Source organism: Apaloderma vittatum, unplaced genomic scaffold, assembly GCF_000703405.1.
Source record: "Apaloderma vittatum isolate BGI_N311 unplaced genomic scaffold, ASM70340v1 scaffold13691, whole genome shotgun sequence".
In the NCBI taxonomy this organism is placed as follows: Eukaryota; Metazoa; Chordata; class Aves; order Trogoniformes; family Trogonidae; genus Apaloderma; species Apaloderma vittatum.
This window is the reverse complement of record NW_009700924.1, coordinates 110556-125996: the sequence shown is the minus strand read 5'-3', so window position 1 is coordinate 125996 and position 15441 is coordinate 110556. Positions and strand designations below refer to the sequence as shown.

The following is a 15441-nucleotide window of genomic DNA, read 5'->3' as shown; positions in this document are numbered from 1 at the left end:
GTGTGTAAAATCTAGTTGTTATTATTATGGGCAAGTACTTTAGAAAAATATTTTTTGTGTGGTTGATTGCAGTCATACAACCTAAAGAGGAAAAATACTCTATGTGCTCAGATTGGCATTTTGACAGGTGAATATGTAAGGAGATATTTTATCAGACATTAGAATGAGTGTGTTTATTATTGTTAGACAAGAGCTCCCAGAATGTTTTTCATAGAAACAAACAAGCCCAAAACTATTTTGATTTTAATCAAAAATGTATTTTCCTCATAAAAAAATTTCACATACTCACTGTGGCTACTCTACAGAATTTGTCCATTTCATTACACCATGTGTCAATCTTAGTATATCTGTTCACTGCAAAAACTCGTGGCTAGTGTGTGTAATACAGCACAGGAGGAGGTATTGCTCAGTTCCACTACTTTTATATAATAATTTAAAAAAAAATACAGAAAATGTTCTTGGCTACTTGCACTGTATTCCAGACTTCAGTCCCGTGAAAGTTCTAGAAAATGAAGTTAATCGTATTTGGTTGGTAGAATACCCTTAGAAGCCAGTTAGTTAAAATTCTTTTCTTATACCGAGTCAGTATGTATTCCCATTTGTCGACAGCAGCAAAGTACAGGCGTCTAGCTCCGAAAATAAAAACTTTTTCTTGTTGCCTTTTTATTCAGCACAAATACAGTCATGTGCTTTTCATTTCGGAAATCAAGTGACATAATGACATATTTATGACATATTTGTTGGTACACCTATTACAGTTGCTTTTACTTCCATTGCTGTGCTTTTTTCTTTGCCCATGTCCCAAAGACTGATTAGAGGAGGATAAAACTCATTGAGTGAAAAGGGTTGTTTCTTCAGGTAATTCTTTAGATAGCTGTGTCCAGCATCATAGCTCATCTCTCGTGAGATGCAGCTGTAGAGATATATCACAGAGATGATTCCCAGAAGAGCGCCGAGGCAGGCAAGGAATCCTATTATGTTGGTCTTTTCATAGCCTTTCACTGCCAAGTCCAGTCCTTTTGTGGTTACGTTGACACATTGTTTCTTATTCTGTGAATAGACAGTGGGAATATCTATACAAATTCTGTATTCAGTTGATGGATTTAGATGCGTAAGATTATATACCTTTATATCAGATGGTATTCGAGCGCTCTGTGCAGCCTGAGAGTTTTCAGCTTTCAGAAAGGCTGTCCATCTAACACTGGACTTCAGAATTTTAGAACTTGCTTTCCATGAAACCAAAACAGAATTAGATTTTATGTCTTTTATTTTAATATGCAAAGATCCATTGCTGTCCTGAGGAAAAGAGCCATCCACTTTAATCATGACCGATTTTAGATCTGCTCCAACTAAATTTGTTGCTATACATGTGTATAAACCACTTTCTTTTTGGGTTACATCGCTTATGTCTAATGTTCCTTCAGAATGAATGTAGTATTTATTAGAAATAGTGTTAGGCAAAAGTTTGTGTCCTGATGGCGTTATCCAGTAGATTTCAGGTTCTGGCTCCGCTGTTGCTCTGCAGTGTAAGGAAATGTGGCTGCCAGATTTTAAATCCAGAGTAGATGGAAAACTTTCAGGAGCTATCAGGGGGAGACAGATTTCCATCATTTCCCGAAAGTGAATCTGTCGCACGTTCTGGCCTTGGAATTCTGGAGGGTCTACACAGAACAGGGACTCCGGCTCCATGAAGCGAATGTTTGTTTTATTCATGTTAATCCAGCGGATGACGCAGTCACATCTAATGGGATTGCTGTGTATACTGACTTCCTTGAGGTTAGGCAAAGATTCTATCGTACTGCGGTACAGGGCACTCAGTGCATTGCTGTTGAGCATGAGTGATTCCAGTTTGGGAAGTCTGTAAAATGCATTTGGATGAATGTATGATAATCTGGGATTATTGGTAGCTTCTATTTTTCTCAAATCTGGCAAATTGTCGACAGCAAGACTATCTATAGAAATCAGTTCAGGCATGTTATTAATTCCTAACTCTTTTAGGTGCAGCATATTGCTAAAATCTCCTCGTCGTATTCTGTTAATGGGATTCTTATTTAGATCCAGAAATTTAAGATTCGTAGCCTTTTGCAGAGCAATGTGGGGCACTCTGACAAATCTGTTGTCATAAAAGGAGATGCTTTCTAAATTGTCAAGGCCAACCAAAGCATTATCTGGTATTTCAGTGAGATTTATGCCAGCTAAAACTAGGCTGCGCAGATTGATAAGAGGCTTAAAGTTCATATCTTCAATTCTAATTATTGGATTTTCTCCAATCATGAGAATTTCAAGATTAGGAGTAGCTTCAAACCACTTCCTGTTGATCATTTGCAGACCATTTGAATTGAGATGAAGTCTGAGAAGATTATTGAGGCCTATGAAAGCTCCTGGTGCAATCACAGAAAGCAGATTATGATTAATATAAAGCTCCTGTAAATTGTGAAGTCCAGAGAGACATCCTTCAGGCAGTTCAGTAAGCTTGTTTTCTTCAAGGTACACTGAAAGCAACTGTGGTATTTTTCTAAGATTAATACTAGTCACTGAGGACAAATTGTTCTGAGATAAATCCAGACCAGTTAAATTCACTGGGAGGTCTACCGAATGTTCGATTTTTGCAATGTTGTTAGTTTGTAGAAGTAGAACCTGTGTGTCAGCAGGCAGTCTGGCTGGAAAATTAAAAAGGCCTAAATCGTTACAGTCCACTGTTGGAGCCTCCATATACACAGACCTGGGGGTGAACCATGGTCTGATCTCACATATACATGACTCTGGGCAGTCTGCTTTTTTTCCTACAGCTTGTACTAGTGCAGTGATAACGAGGCCGAGTAGAAAATTAGTTCTGAGTTGCATCTCCTTCATCTTAGCTCAAATGTTCAGAAAAGTAACAGACCTTCTAGTATTCCACAGTTATGGTTTTGAAATTCAGTATGACCTGATCAATTGGTAAAACACACACTTGCATTTGTCAAATGATGATCGTGAAGTACTTTCTTCCTGAGGATAGGTGATAAATTTGTAACCAGCTTGTCCAGTGGTAAGAGGCATTTTGTGGAAATGAAGGTCACTCTGTCCTTGATGGCACAAAATTGATAAGCTTTGTGAAGATGAAGTATGTATAGATGGTCATAGGAGATTAAGCAATTCATTTATTTAGTAGTATTAACTTCAAATCCCATGATTGATTAGTGTTTGCAGGAATGACAGGATGACCTAAAATATAAGAAGAGGAAATAATTAGTATAAGAAACTATAAAGTTATAAATTAATTTAGCCATCTTTTACTCTCTGTTAATTATTACAAGTAAGAAAAGAAAATGACTGTGGTGCCTAGAGTATTGTAGTGGTATCCAGATAGCATAAATGTAGTTAATAAAGTAATATATCTTTAGACTTGTAGCTTGTCATACATCCAGTGGAGCATCACTCTACAGAAAGATGAAGATCTACAAAGTACAAAGCAAAATATGAGATTTTTCTACATTTTTATTCTCCTTTAAAATATTTTTTCTTTCAGTTATCACTAGAAGCAGACTGAGTTCTATTGGCTTTGAAAATGTAAACACTGAGCAAATGCCTACAGAGCATGAATATTTAACTTTTGAACATCAAGTTTATAAATATAAAGAACATAATTTATGTGTAATCAAAGGAAAATAGAATGGTTGGATTACTGCACATTCTTAATGATGAGATTCTTTGGCAAGCCTGTGAGATATTTATACAGAAATATACAAAATTGATAATGCACATGTTTTATAATTTTATAATTCTTTTTGTAGCTCCTGCTTAGCAAGAAAACTTGTTTTTTTCTCTAAAGCAATATTTAGAAAGAAATATGTACCTCAGTAAATAGCTTGTCATCTTGGCAAATTCAGGCTAATTACTGGCTTGCTTATTTTGCTTCAATAACTTCAGTTGCAAGGAATAATAATAACAGGAAAATGCCTTTAGAGTGATAAGAAGGAAAAAAGTCTACACTAGCAGTTGCTTCTACACTCTAGCTCTGCAAGCATCTGAAATTTGCTATGAAGTCCAGATTGTCTTCATGTCCCAAATTATAGTAAAAAATTAAACTTAAGCATCTTGAATCATTAAGTGTGACCTTTCCAGATTTTTGGTTTGTGATTGCTTTTTGTGGATAAAAAAACCCAAACAACCAACCTACTTTGAGTGTATGTTGTGTTCCAAGCCATGTAATTCTAAAGCTTTGTGTTTTCCTATATGAGGTAGTACACACTTTCTTCAGAATGTAGACATCACACTGACTTTAACCCCACTTTGTCTCAGAAGACTGTCATATGATACGCATTTATGCCCTTTCTTCTCTTGTCTCTAGTGTTAAAATTCACAGTGCCATAGTTCATAAACTGTAAGATAAGATCAATGCTTCATTGACATTGATAAATAACTCTTGAGCTGTTGCTGGTATAGATAGATTTGCAAAAGTCAAGTGTCAGGATTTGGATTTTAGGTTGCATTTCCAGACCCAGGAGGACTGAGCATATTGACCACGTAGGCATTCCATATCAGCTGCAAGGAAAGGTGTTGGATCATGTTGAGCCAATTTGAAGTACGTTTGGCAAGTCTTTGAGGCTGCTGTTTGTGTTATGTACATTTAAGGGCATTTAATATTTTATTTTAACACGTCAGTTTATTAATAAAGTGAACAGACAATGTGTGAGATAAACATACAGAAAACATTCTGCTGTTTCAAAGAATAATAATATGTTTTTATGCCAGTGGCCAAGTTTATACTGAAATGCAAAGAAAGACATGCTGACTGAAATAGTAAAAATGTAACCTGTTCCTTTGTTCTGGGAAACGAGATGAACTTGATGCTTGAAGAAAAATAAAATTTTGCATTGGACAGTTAATGCCTACAACTCACTCTTAATTTTGCCACCAGGAGGCAAGGTGATACATCTATATGGAGTACTGTCCCATTTACTAAAGATCTCAGTAGAAATCATTCTATGCCAAATGCACAAGTGTCATTTACCCTCTAGAGCAAAAAAGGGAATGGCCATGGGTGAAAACTGTGAGTCCTGTTCTTGATGCACTTTCTAAAGCACATGTTGACTTCTGGAATTTTAGTTGGATAGTATATTAAAAATGTAAGCATGACAAATACAAAATGTAAGCTTCTAGTAATTAAAGGGTCGTGGAAAACTTACCTGAATAGTAAAGTAACTGATATTCAACAGACTGCTACTGCTGATATCTAATATCGACATTTTGATCCCACTATTGATGCTCAGGGACTTCTGCTCAGTAGAGCTACTGGAGAGGTGTTCTGCAGAAGTATAACTACATAGCTGACCTGGCTTTCTACTCTTCCCTGGATGTTTGCTATTGGCCACTGTGAAAGACAGGATGTGGACCAAGTATCTGTGTGTCCCAGGTATCTGAGAGGCTGTACCAGTTACAGCACGTAAACTACTGCATTTTCATGTATACAGAGCCAACATCCTCCTGGATTTGAGTTTATCCTCTTCCTGAATTTACACTTCAGCTCCTATGGCATTTTCAAGGTAAAAACAAGGGCACCAGTGGATGTTTTCATGTCATATATGTTAGAGTGGGCTCTGCAAAAGGCAGCAAAAAAGAAGAGGTGAGAGATACAGGTGGAAATTCTTCTTTATGCTTTAATCTGATGTCTTTTCTTTTTCTGGTGAATGCTCCAGCTAATAAGCCACCAGCTCAAGCTCATATGGTGTTCTAGCATAAATCCTTCTTATTTCTACAGTTAAAGTGCTTCTGCCTTGTGTAAAATATTCACTGGGGCTGAGTGCCTTGCATAACAGATTGCAGAATAATTTTCACACTCTCTCCCAGCCTGCAGAGTCATCATTCCAGAACACATTGTTTCACTTCAGAAAGAGTTTTGGTTTCAGTAGTGGCATATCTATATTTAGTTTTGCATTAAAATTATATGTAATACCTCTCATTCAAGGTATGGAATACAAGTGTGGTTCCGGAGTAGTATGAACATCCATGGGGCCTTATGAGATCATAGAGCCATAGAATGGAGTATCTCTGGTTGGAAGGGACCTATAAGGATCATAAAGTCTAACTCTCTGCTCCTTATAGGACAATGTAAAACTAAATCATATGACTGTAGTGCACATCAATGTCAATGCACAAAATAGGTAGTAAAATGCCCAGCGAAATTTGTATAGATTCATTTGAGTGGCAAAACAATTTTGTTGGTCTTTGTTTTTTTTGTTGGTCTTTGTATTATTGTGTGACTCCGGTATACAATGTTCACAAAGGAAAGAAAAGATGTATTTCTGACATTTTCTGGTCCCACTTAAGGATATCAAAACCCAAAATCAAGTTATTCAGTATGACTTCGCTTATGCCAACTGGTTGTATTGATTATGTGTGTGTGTCCATGTGCGTGTAATTAATTTCTAACCTGGAGATATGTACAAACCATTCTGAACTGGGAGGTGAGCTGCAGTTTACTGTAACAAATGAAACCTCATGTATATTGATATTTTTCACTGAACACTATGAACTGTAACTTAAGTTCAATTTCCTTGAAGAATGCAGCATCACAGAGGAAGTGTTTGTATTGGAAAACAATAACTTTGGGATACTTTGAACCTTGGGCATGTGTTGATTCCCTTTCTTCATTAATGTACTCTTAATAGTAAATATGGAGTGATAACACTAAATAAAGATTCAATTTAAATACTCTTACAAGCAGTGATTTTCAGAATTTTTATTAATGGATTCCAGTGCTTTAAAGTTGAGTGCTTTATACTACCTGGAGTTTTATGTGAAAGCTTTGCGTTCCAAATGTCTAGTTTTAAAGATACTAAGGAGAAGGACAAAGAGAACCTGAAAGTTATTTGTCCTGTTTCTTTGAGCAGTATTTAAAGTATTTTATATTTACACACATGGAGATTTCTGTGCAAAAGTAGGTATTTGAAAACAAAAGGTACTTCAAGTATTGAAGTAATGCAGTTATGTCAGAATTATCTCTTATGCAAAAATAATTTTTATTACAACTCTTTTGTTAGTGGGTTTTGGTGACGTCTCAAGATTTTTGATGTGATGCAAGTGATTTTCAAAAGTTGTACCTACTATGGTGCACAATAGAAAAGCATGTAGAGATGAGTCTGAGCAGCAAATTATCACCAGAAAGCTGAGATGTGAGATAAGTGTTTTCGCACAAGCAGCAGCAGGAGCTGTGCATTTAATTCGTTACCCAGCTGCATTTATAAATCTTTGTGTGCACTCTGGTTGTACGTGTTTTTCCTATCCAGATGAGATGGTACAGTATGAAATTAAAAGTCTAACTAGATCCTGAATCTAAAAAGTTTGTATTGTTTATTAATAATGTTATTCAGTATTTTTATTATTGTTCTCCTCTACTAGAACTTCTGTGCTAAAACTGTGTAGAACTTGGTGGACAGGTTATTTAATTTCATTTCTTCTGGAAGTCCATCCCTCTTGCAATCCATACTTAGTGTCTTACTGAGTATGGTGTGCCTTTTGCTTTTAGGCTATCTTCTCTTGCTTTTAGAAAAATGTGCCCTGATGTGTGTGACTTTTGCAGCCTAATTATCTCTTGTGTAGACAGTGATTGGTATGTCTTAACTAGGTTCATTTCATTTATTGCTATTGACAGCTGGAGCCTTGGTTTACAAGAGGGTATCACCATTATTTGAGCTGGAAAAGACATTCAGTGAATGAATAAACTGAGCAACGTTTCTCATCACTGGAGCAACAGACAGCTAAGAACCAAGGCAGAGTGGGCAGAAAGGAAGAGAAACACGTCAGGTTTTGGCAATCTTTCTTTTCCACTTCAGCAGTTAGAGAGACAGTGATAAAACCTAAAAATGCAGCAGCTACACTGCAATGTGCCCTGCTGGCAATAAGGCAAACAGTTCACTTCACAAGGACCAATTTAGAGGTGGCAAGCATTTTGAAAACACAGCTGTTTGTACAAAGCTACCTTTCAAACACATCAACTGAAAGAGCCACTTCTCAATTCTTGTCATTATAACCAGGTTTGAGCAGTTCTATGGACAGAAATCTGGAAATGTCACTAACCAAAAATTGGACATGAGACATTTCACACCTCACTTGCTTGTAGTTACAGCACTTAGGGGTGTTTTGATTGCTTTTAAGTGTTAATAATGAAATATAGATACTTAAGTTTGAACGTTTAGTATCTTTCTGATAATTTTATAAGGCAATTTTTTCTTGTTTGTTCTATGATCAAAATTTTACAATATGTGTCCTTGGAGAACTTTTTATGACAGCACAATTGATAAAAAGAATGCAACAGCTTATACATTTGATGTATTTCAAGCATTGGCGCAAAAATCTGTGTTGTCTTCCTCCTCCTGAAATAAGTCCAAAAAGTTTGTGACTGGACAGGAGAACAAATATGGGTTAAAGATAATGTAGATAATATAATAGATTTTTATAACAGAATCAATATTGAAATAAAATATGTAACAGACACCAGAGGAATTATCACCATATAAAATTATTTAAGTTACTGTAATTCTATTTCCTATATCAATCAAGAATCACATCACAGTATTTTGCGATAAAATAAATCATAGAGCATTGAAAATACAATATTTATAACAGATGTGATGAAACCAAAAAAGTAAAATGGAAGCCAAAAGAATATTCATATATGGTATGTAATAATTTATTACATATACTGTTTTAGAATAACTTTTCAGTGGACTTAAGTGAACATTTGGTAAATCTTTTAGAAATGGTAGGATGGAAAAGTTGTAGCAGTTATTTCCTAACCTATTTCAAACTGGATTACCGTGACTGACCATGGAATGGCAATAACTATTTGTCTACCTGCATGTGAAGGTGTTTGTCAATCATAATCACAGCACTTAATAGAAATAGTGTATAATTTTGTTACGATGATTAATTTTGTGGCAGCAGCATTTTGCATTGGAGCTATAGTGGTTGATAAGGACCATGCCGACCTTGCTACAAAACAAAATTTTTAGCTCTATGGAGCTTAAAATTTTACTACAAGAAGAGCGATGACGATTCAGAAAGGGCAATGAAAAAAAAGTAACTATGACAGTCTCCAAATATCCTCTGATTTATTCTTTTCCTCTAACTGTAGTCTAATAGTTTACTATCATGATCTTGGATTATTTTTCCAGGCTTCGATTTTAGATTTTCTTTCTGTAGATCTCTCTATCTCATGTGCTTTTAACTTTTAATCACGCACTCCCTAGCCATTGAATACATCTGACCTTTTCACAAATGTCATAGCAAAAGAAGAGGAAGTTTTTCTGATGATACTTGGTAAAGAAATTAATCATTTCAGTAATTGCAGTTCACTCTTTTTTTTTTTTTTTTTTTTTTTTCTTCTCCTGAACAAAACTTTTAGGTATTTCTTGAGTGAGCAGAGATGTTAGAAAACTGTATATACATGATATGAAATTCAATGGAAGTTGCACATTTCTTTACCATTTATTTTCTAATTTCTAATATGGTATTCTAAATCCTCCTGAAATATTTTACATGTGTGGCAGTTAGACTACATCTAATAATTTTTTATACTTGGGTTAATAGTAAAAGAAACTTAAAATATAATCTGAACTAGCTTCTTATTTTATTTCTTAGATAGTGAATATACAATTCTGATGTTTTTATCTAAAAATTTAACTAATTGCTAAAATTGTTTTGTTTTTTTTTCTTTAGTAACTGCACATATGTATTTTCTACTTGTCAGAGAAAATAGCAAGGATTAAATATTAAAAATATCTTTTGAAAGTACTTAGATCTTTGGTATCCTTGTTATAGTCCTTAGCCTCAGAAAGATTTCATCATGTAACATTTCTTGTTGCCATTATCAAGCAATTATGTCAAAAAAAATTATTGCTGTAACTTGGGAAAGTAATGTGTTAGTTTAATTTAGATTTATTCGTACATGTTCAACATCTTTTTTGACAGTTGTCATGTTAGGAGAGGAGAAGCACGTATTGGCAGTTACCTCGGCACATAGTTGGCAAGAGAGCAGTCACGTTCTGGATGTGGGTGAATGTACCCAGTTACCAGATGCTTCAAGCAGATGGCCAGAACTAAAGATGAGTGAGACCACTTTTGGCTTGATTTTCTAGAAAGCTACCATGCTGATTCTGGGAGTCTATGGTACATTTGACTAGTAAAAAAGCCTAGCCAAAATCCAGCAGATCTACTGGCAAAATCTGCATTTCGTGTTTGTTTGGTTGGTTGGTTTTTTGATATTGTAGCATTTAAAATGTAATTATTAAACATGCCTAAAACAGAAGAAGGTGTGTTCAGGTAATTGTAATAAATGCAAAGACAGACTGTATCTGTACTCAGCACATAATATTTTTCTCAGAATTTGTTAATTGCTCTTTCTTTCATTTATCCTGGGAAAAAGCTCGGCGTAATAAAATTTAGGAGTTACAATTCTTATTCTATAATTTAGGCTTGAAAGTCCCAATATTGGCAGACTCCTAATGTTTAGTGAATTCACCTCAGTTTTTGGTATATTTACAGTTTGTTTTGAGAAATGGTCACATCAAGGTAAATGCCTTATAATAATAATAATAAAAAATCATTTTCAGTATGCACTGTATTATCAACTATAATAATTTAAAGATATAAAAGGGCTTAATGGATGCAGTTATATCAGGAACATGATTTCAGGCAGTACTTGATGAATACTTACAATGTATTACATGGAATGTGGTTTGAGATCCATGGTGGGAAAACAATTATTCCTTGTAATTATAATAAGCAGAAATTCCTTACTAAAAGAATTCAAAAATAATTTATTTTTGAGGTGCTGGTAAGTGGATGAGATATTTTATATGTAATGAATTTTCCTACCAGATTAGGCTGAATTGCTTTGACTTTATAATTCTGAATATACTGGGTGATTACCTTCATTCTGAGCCACAATGCATATTTCAACAGAAATGGATATTTTTATTTTTTTATCTTGCTTGAGGCAGCGTATAGAAATGTATTGATGAGAAAAACAATTTCAGGATGCAAAAACTGACAATGCATAAAATATAATATTACTGTGAAAATTAGGAAATAAAAGTTCTGTTTCTGCTGTGTTTTGTATCACTTGGAGTGACTGAGCATACTCATAAACTACCAGCTCATAGAGATACTGTCAATTCTGACTGCAGCAAGTATTTTGGTTTATATTTAGTTTTAACTGCAGTTTTTGCTAAGTTGAACATCTCATTAATAACATTACACGTTAAGGTTTTTTACGTGATTTGTAAAACTAATGTTAGTTTTAGACCTGAAATCACTGCTTTTTGTGCTTTTATGACCCACTTGTCAGCTCTTATCCACACTATAGGATTATTATGGTTCATTTCTTACTTCCTCAGAAGTGAATTCGTTAAAATGCTGATCTTATTTTCTCTTTATGATTTGCTTTTTAAAATAAAACCAGAAGATAAACACAAGATAAATAAATGGCAACAGTTATAATTAAGTACAGTATCTCTTCCACTGTGTGTTGTACTACAGTGAAATAATCATATAGTTCCTGAACAGTAATTGAATCTTCTTCCAAATATTCTTCTTTTCCTTTCAAAATTGCAAGTTTTCTAAAACCGTTGTTCTTCTCCAGCATGTATAGATTCAGAGGCACCTTACTCACTTGATTTTTTTTCAAAATATATAATCCTTCTAGTGCTTTCTATGATTTTAAAAGATGTTTTTTGTGTTTTGTCTAAAGTGAAAAATTCTCTCAATCCCTTAATATTAGCTGATTTGGCTGATTAGCGTGTCACTGAACAGGGTTATTTTGATTAAGAAAATTGCATGATACAACCACATCTTGATTTTGTATTTGTTTGTTAGGTCTCCAGCATCTATCATCCTCTTACATCACCTTTGTGCATTTTGGATGCCAAATCTGACAGTGATGTTAAAATTAATGTTCCGATGTCCCGGAGGATTTTGACCAGTATTTACTGTTCAAGTAAATCAGCCAGATTGTGATCACTGTTTTCAAAGCTTGTGCTAGATTTTCCTTCATGAGCACAATTTCTCCTGCATTTTGTTGTGATTCCTCCTTATGATTCAAAGACTATGGATAGACATATCTGCTGTATATCTGGTGCCTATGTAAAGACACGTAGGAACACGACTTCACATATTGCGATAAGAATGTTAGAGATGCACAGATGTATTTGTGCAATGAAATGCGTCTTGCTGTGGGAAAATGGTTCTTCAAACTGAAAAAAAGATAAGATTGAATTAAGATACTGGCAAGGTCTTATTAGTGGCGATTATGGAATGATAGAATGAGCAGTTATGTTCATCAATGGTGTTAAAGTGGGATAGATGAACCATTTCAAATTGTCCTTTCAGTTTGTCCTTCCAAAGATAGATTAGGCATAATTTTGTAATAATCATAATGTTAAGTCAAAGCAACCTGCTTTTTTATTACAAGACATTTATTTTTAAGTCTGGTTTCAGACTTTCTGCTTTCAGAAGATGACATGGTTCTCTTTTTCAGAAGTAAAACAACTTGAATAAGTGAAAAAAGATATTTCTACGAGGTGACATTTCAATATTATGAAGTGACAAATTATGCTTTCAGGGTCTAGTAGTAATTTCTGCTTCAAAGTAGGGATCAGAGGGGCTATCATAAACAAGGAGAAAGACCTGTTAGGCTTGCTTACTCATGGGAGAACTACTGGCACTAGAATGCCCGTGAAACAGCAAATACTGACCTAGTATGTCCCAAACCTCATTAGTTTCATTTATCAGCTACAGGTAGGAACTCTCACGAAATACTCTATATAGATCTGGTCACTCAGGTTAAGTGGAATAAATTGGAACCAAGGCAGAATGAGTTAGTACGAGGAAAATTTTCTGAAAGAAAACTATGAAAAAGAATGTTGCTTCCTCTTTAAAATAATTTTAGATTTGTTTACAACAGAAGGGAAGTAGACATTAGTTATTTGTACAAATATTAAGTAATGTTATATCATTTACAGGTAGATAAAGAGTAGTTGTATATCTTGAAAAACGTGGAGATGTTTCTCTCCATATGTGTACATGATAATTCTAAGAAAATACATCAACTGAGAAGGTCCTTTTAATTGCAAAAATGTTATTCCAGTTCTTAGAAATATTCTCAGATATTGTCCCAGTATATTGCTACTGCTCTTTATTGAATTAATAAACTGTTCTCCCCAGTTAACTAGAAGTATGTGTGGAAACTAACTAGAACTAATGGCAAATACATGTATGCAGGTATGGAAAATAACTAGGAATATGTATGGAAGAGCATAACAGGCAAAAATAATGGAAGAGCACTTTGTGTCCTGTGTAAATGCTTTGAAGAAAATAAGATTTCTGGATACATACCATCAATTCTAGAGTACATCCCATAATGTAATAGAAATAAGTAGAAACAAAAGGGTAGAATGATGGTGTTTTGATTTTTTTTTTCAGGGTTGGTTTTATGGTTTGTTTTTTCTTGAGGGATATGGATATTTCAGTAACCTCCTCAGAAACTGCTCATGGGGTTTCAGAGTTTCCCACAGTTCTCCAGAAGAAACAAAAGCAGTTGTAATAACAAAGGCACTTGAGTTTCTTTGAAGTCATCCATGTAATCTGCAATATTTAAAGCTATACATGTTCCTGTAGTTCAGAGAATAAAAGTACACATACACTAAGGAAGAGCTTACAGCAGAGGACAGGTATAATTTGGAAAGGTTGTTTTACCTCTTAACTGGCCCTTCCTCAGCCAGTGTGTTAAAACCAGGCAGAGCATATAAAGAGCATTTGATCCACCATCCCCAAAAAGAGAGGTGACAAAGTATTCTTCTAAAAATGTGAGTAGGTCAACTTTTTCACAGTAGTGTGTAATAGGTAGTGCAGATGCTTTTGAAGGCAAATAGCCAATTAATTTCATAGAGTTACCTGATGCAATACACAAACCAATACCAAGAAAAGTACGTGGAGCACGAATTTGGTAAACCACAATTTAAACAGGTAAACGAGGATGATTTAGCTCTGGTGCATGTCTTTTCCTGGCAGTTCTTATAAATAGGAATTGAATTTATAGTTTAAGTTCTCTTACAGCGTAATTATCCTTCCTTCAGGCAATAGTTGTCACCTTGTTCAATATTATAATGATGGAAATTATAAACCACCTGTCTGTCTCCTTGCAAATGACTCTGTGTCCTCTGTTAATGAGCATGGAAATGTCACCTTAAATTGCTTTAACATTCTTAATACAAAGAAAACAAAGCATGGAAAGCATTTGAAGTTCAAAATCCATACCAGTTGTTAAGTTTCTGTTCGCATGATTTAAACTGACCTTAGCATGATATCCGATTGTATATGGGAAATGAAAATTTTGAAAGCAAGTCCAGATTTAACATCTATCATTTGGAACAGGGAGTGCAGAACAGTTTGAGTGTTCCAACTCCTATATCTTCAAACCATGACTGATCAGGTTCAGTTTCCACTACTGGTCGTGGAGAACAATCATGATGTGTTCCTGAAATTCCAGTTCTAGGTCTCCAGTGCCATCTGGTAACTTTCAGCTGGGTAAAGGTTAAGATTACTCTGGAATTAAATGAATAGGCAAAGCAACACATCTGAACAGCTGAGAACTTGAAAAGTCCTGAAAACATTTCCCTGAAGGTGACAGAAAGCTCTTTTCTGTCTCTTGTCATTTATGAGAGATAATGTGAGCCACATCCAAGGAAGATGAAGTAGCATTTGAAATTTATAGACATAATGAGTAGAAACTTATAGCAGTTATGAGGTGAAATAACTTTTTTTGGCAGTCCTTTAGGAGCTGGCTTTTAGGATTGATCAAGACTTGCATTACAAGCAGTAAGGAAAATACCCTCAAGGCCACAAAAACGTTTGGCTTGAAAATTGGGTTTTAGTTTCATTACATTTCCCATGTTTCTGCTAAACATTAGAATTGAATGAAAATTGATTAATTACAGAAAAACTTGGTGTTTAGTTTCTTGTTTTCTACAAATAATTATTCTTCAAGGCTTTTGAAACATTTAAAACATTTTTATTTAGTTAATAGAAGTGTATCTTGGAATAATATACTGAAGAATTATTGAGTTTTGTTTACAGTCAGGGTGTCTAAATCCTTTTTAACATTCTTGTGCTTTATGGAGTGAGATGGACACCGAAAACCAATATTCAGTAGTCTAACGTGCTAATGAAAGAATCTACGGCAGGTGGAGACATAGATATTTAGTTACAAAAACGTAGTATTGACTTGAAAAAAAGTGGAAGACTGCAGTTACATATTCGTTAAGATAAATCAAAGCTTGGTATTCCTTTGAAAATTAGGAATTAGGTAGGAATCTGTACAAGTGCAAAACGGTTTTACAACAGGTTAAACAGGTTGTGTTAATACTAGCTTGGACTGTTTTGGACTGTTTGGACTGAAACCTT

At 34.7% G+C, this 15441-nt stretch overlaps 1 protein-coding gene across 1 annotated transcript in view; it reads right to left on the bottom strand.

The window, feature by feature from the left end:
- Positions 1-235: 235 nt before the first annotated feature.
- The window catches only part of LRRN3 (leucine rich repeat neuronal 3), a 34188-nt gene continuing 18982 nt past the window's right edge, over positions 236-15441 (bottom strand). The window contains exon 2 of the mRNA XM_009878957.1: positions 236-3204. Within this exon, the coding sequence (XP_009877259.1) occupies positions 727-2853 (2127 nt within the window). The 5' untranslated portion in view covers positions 2854-3204 and the 3' untranslated portion in view covers positions 236-726. The remainder of the gene's footprint in view (positions 3205-15441) is intronic.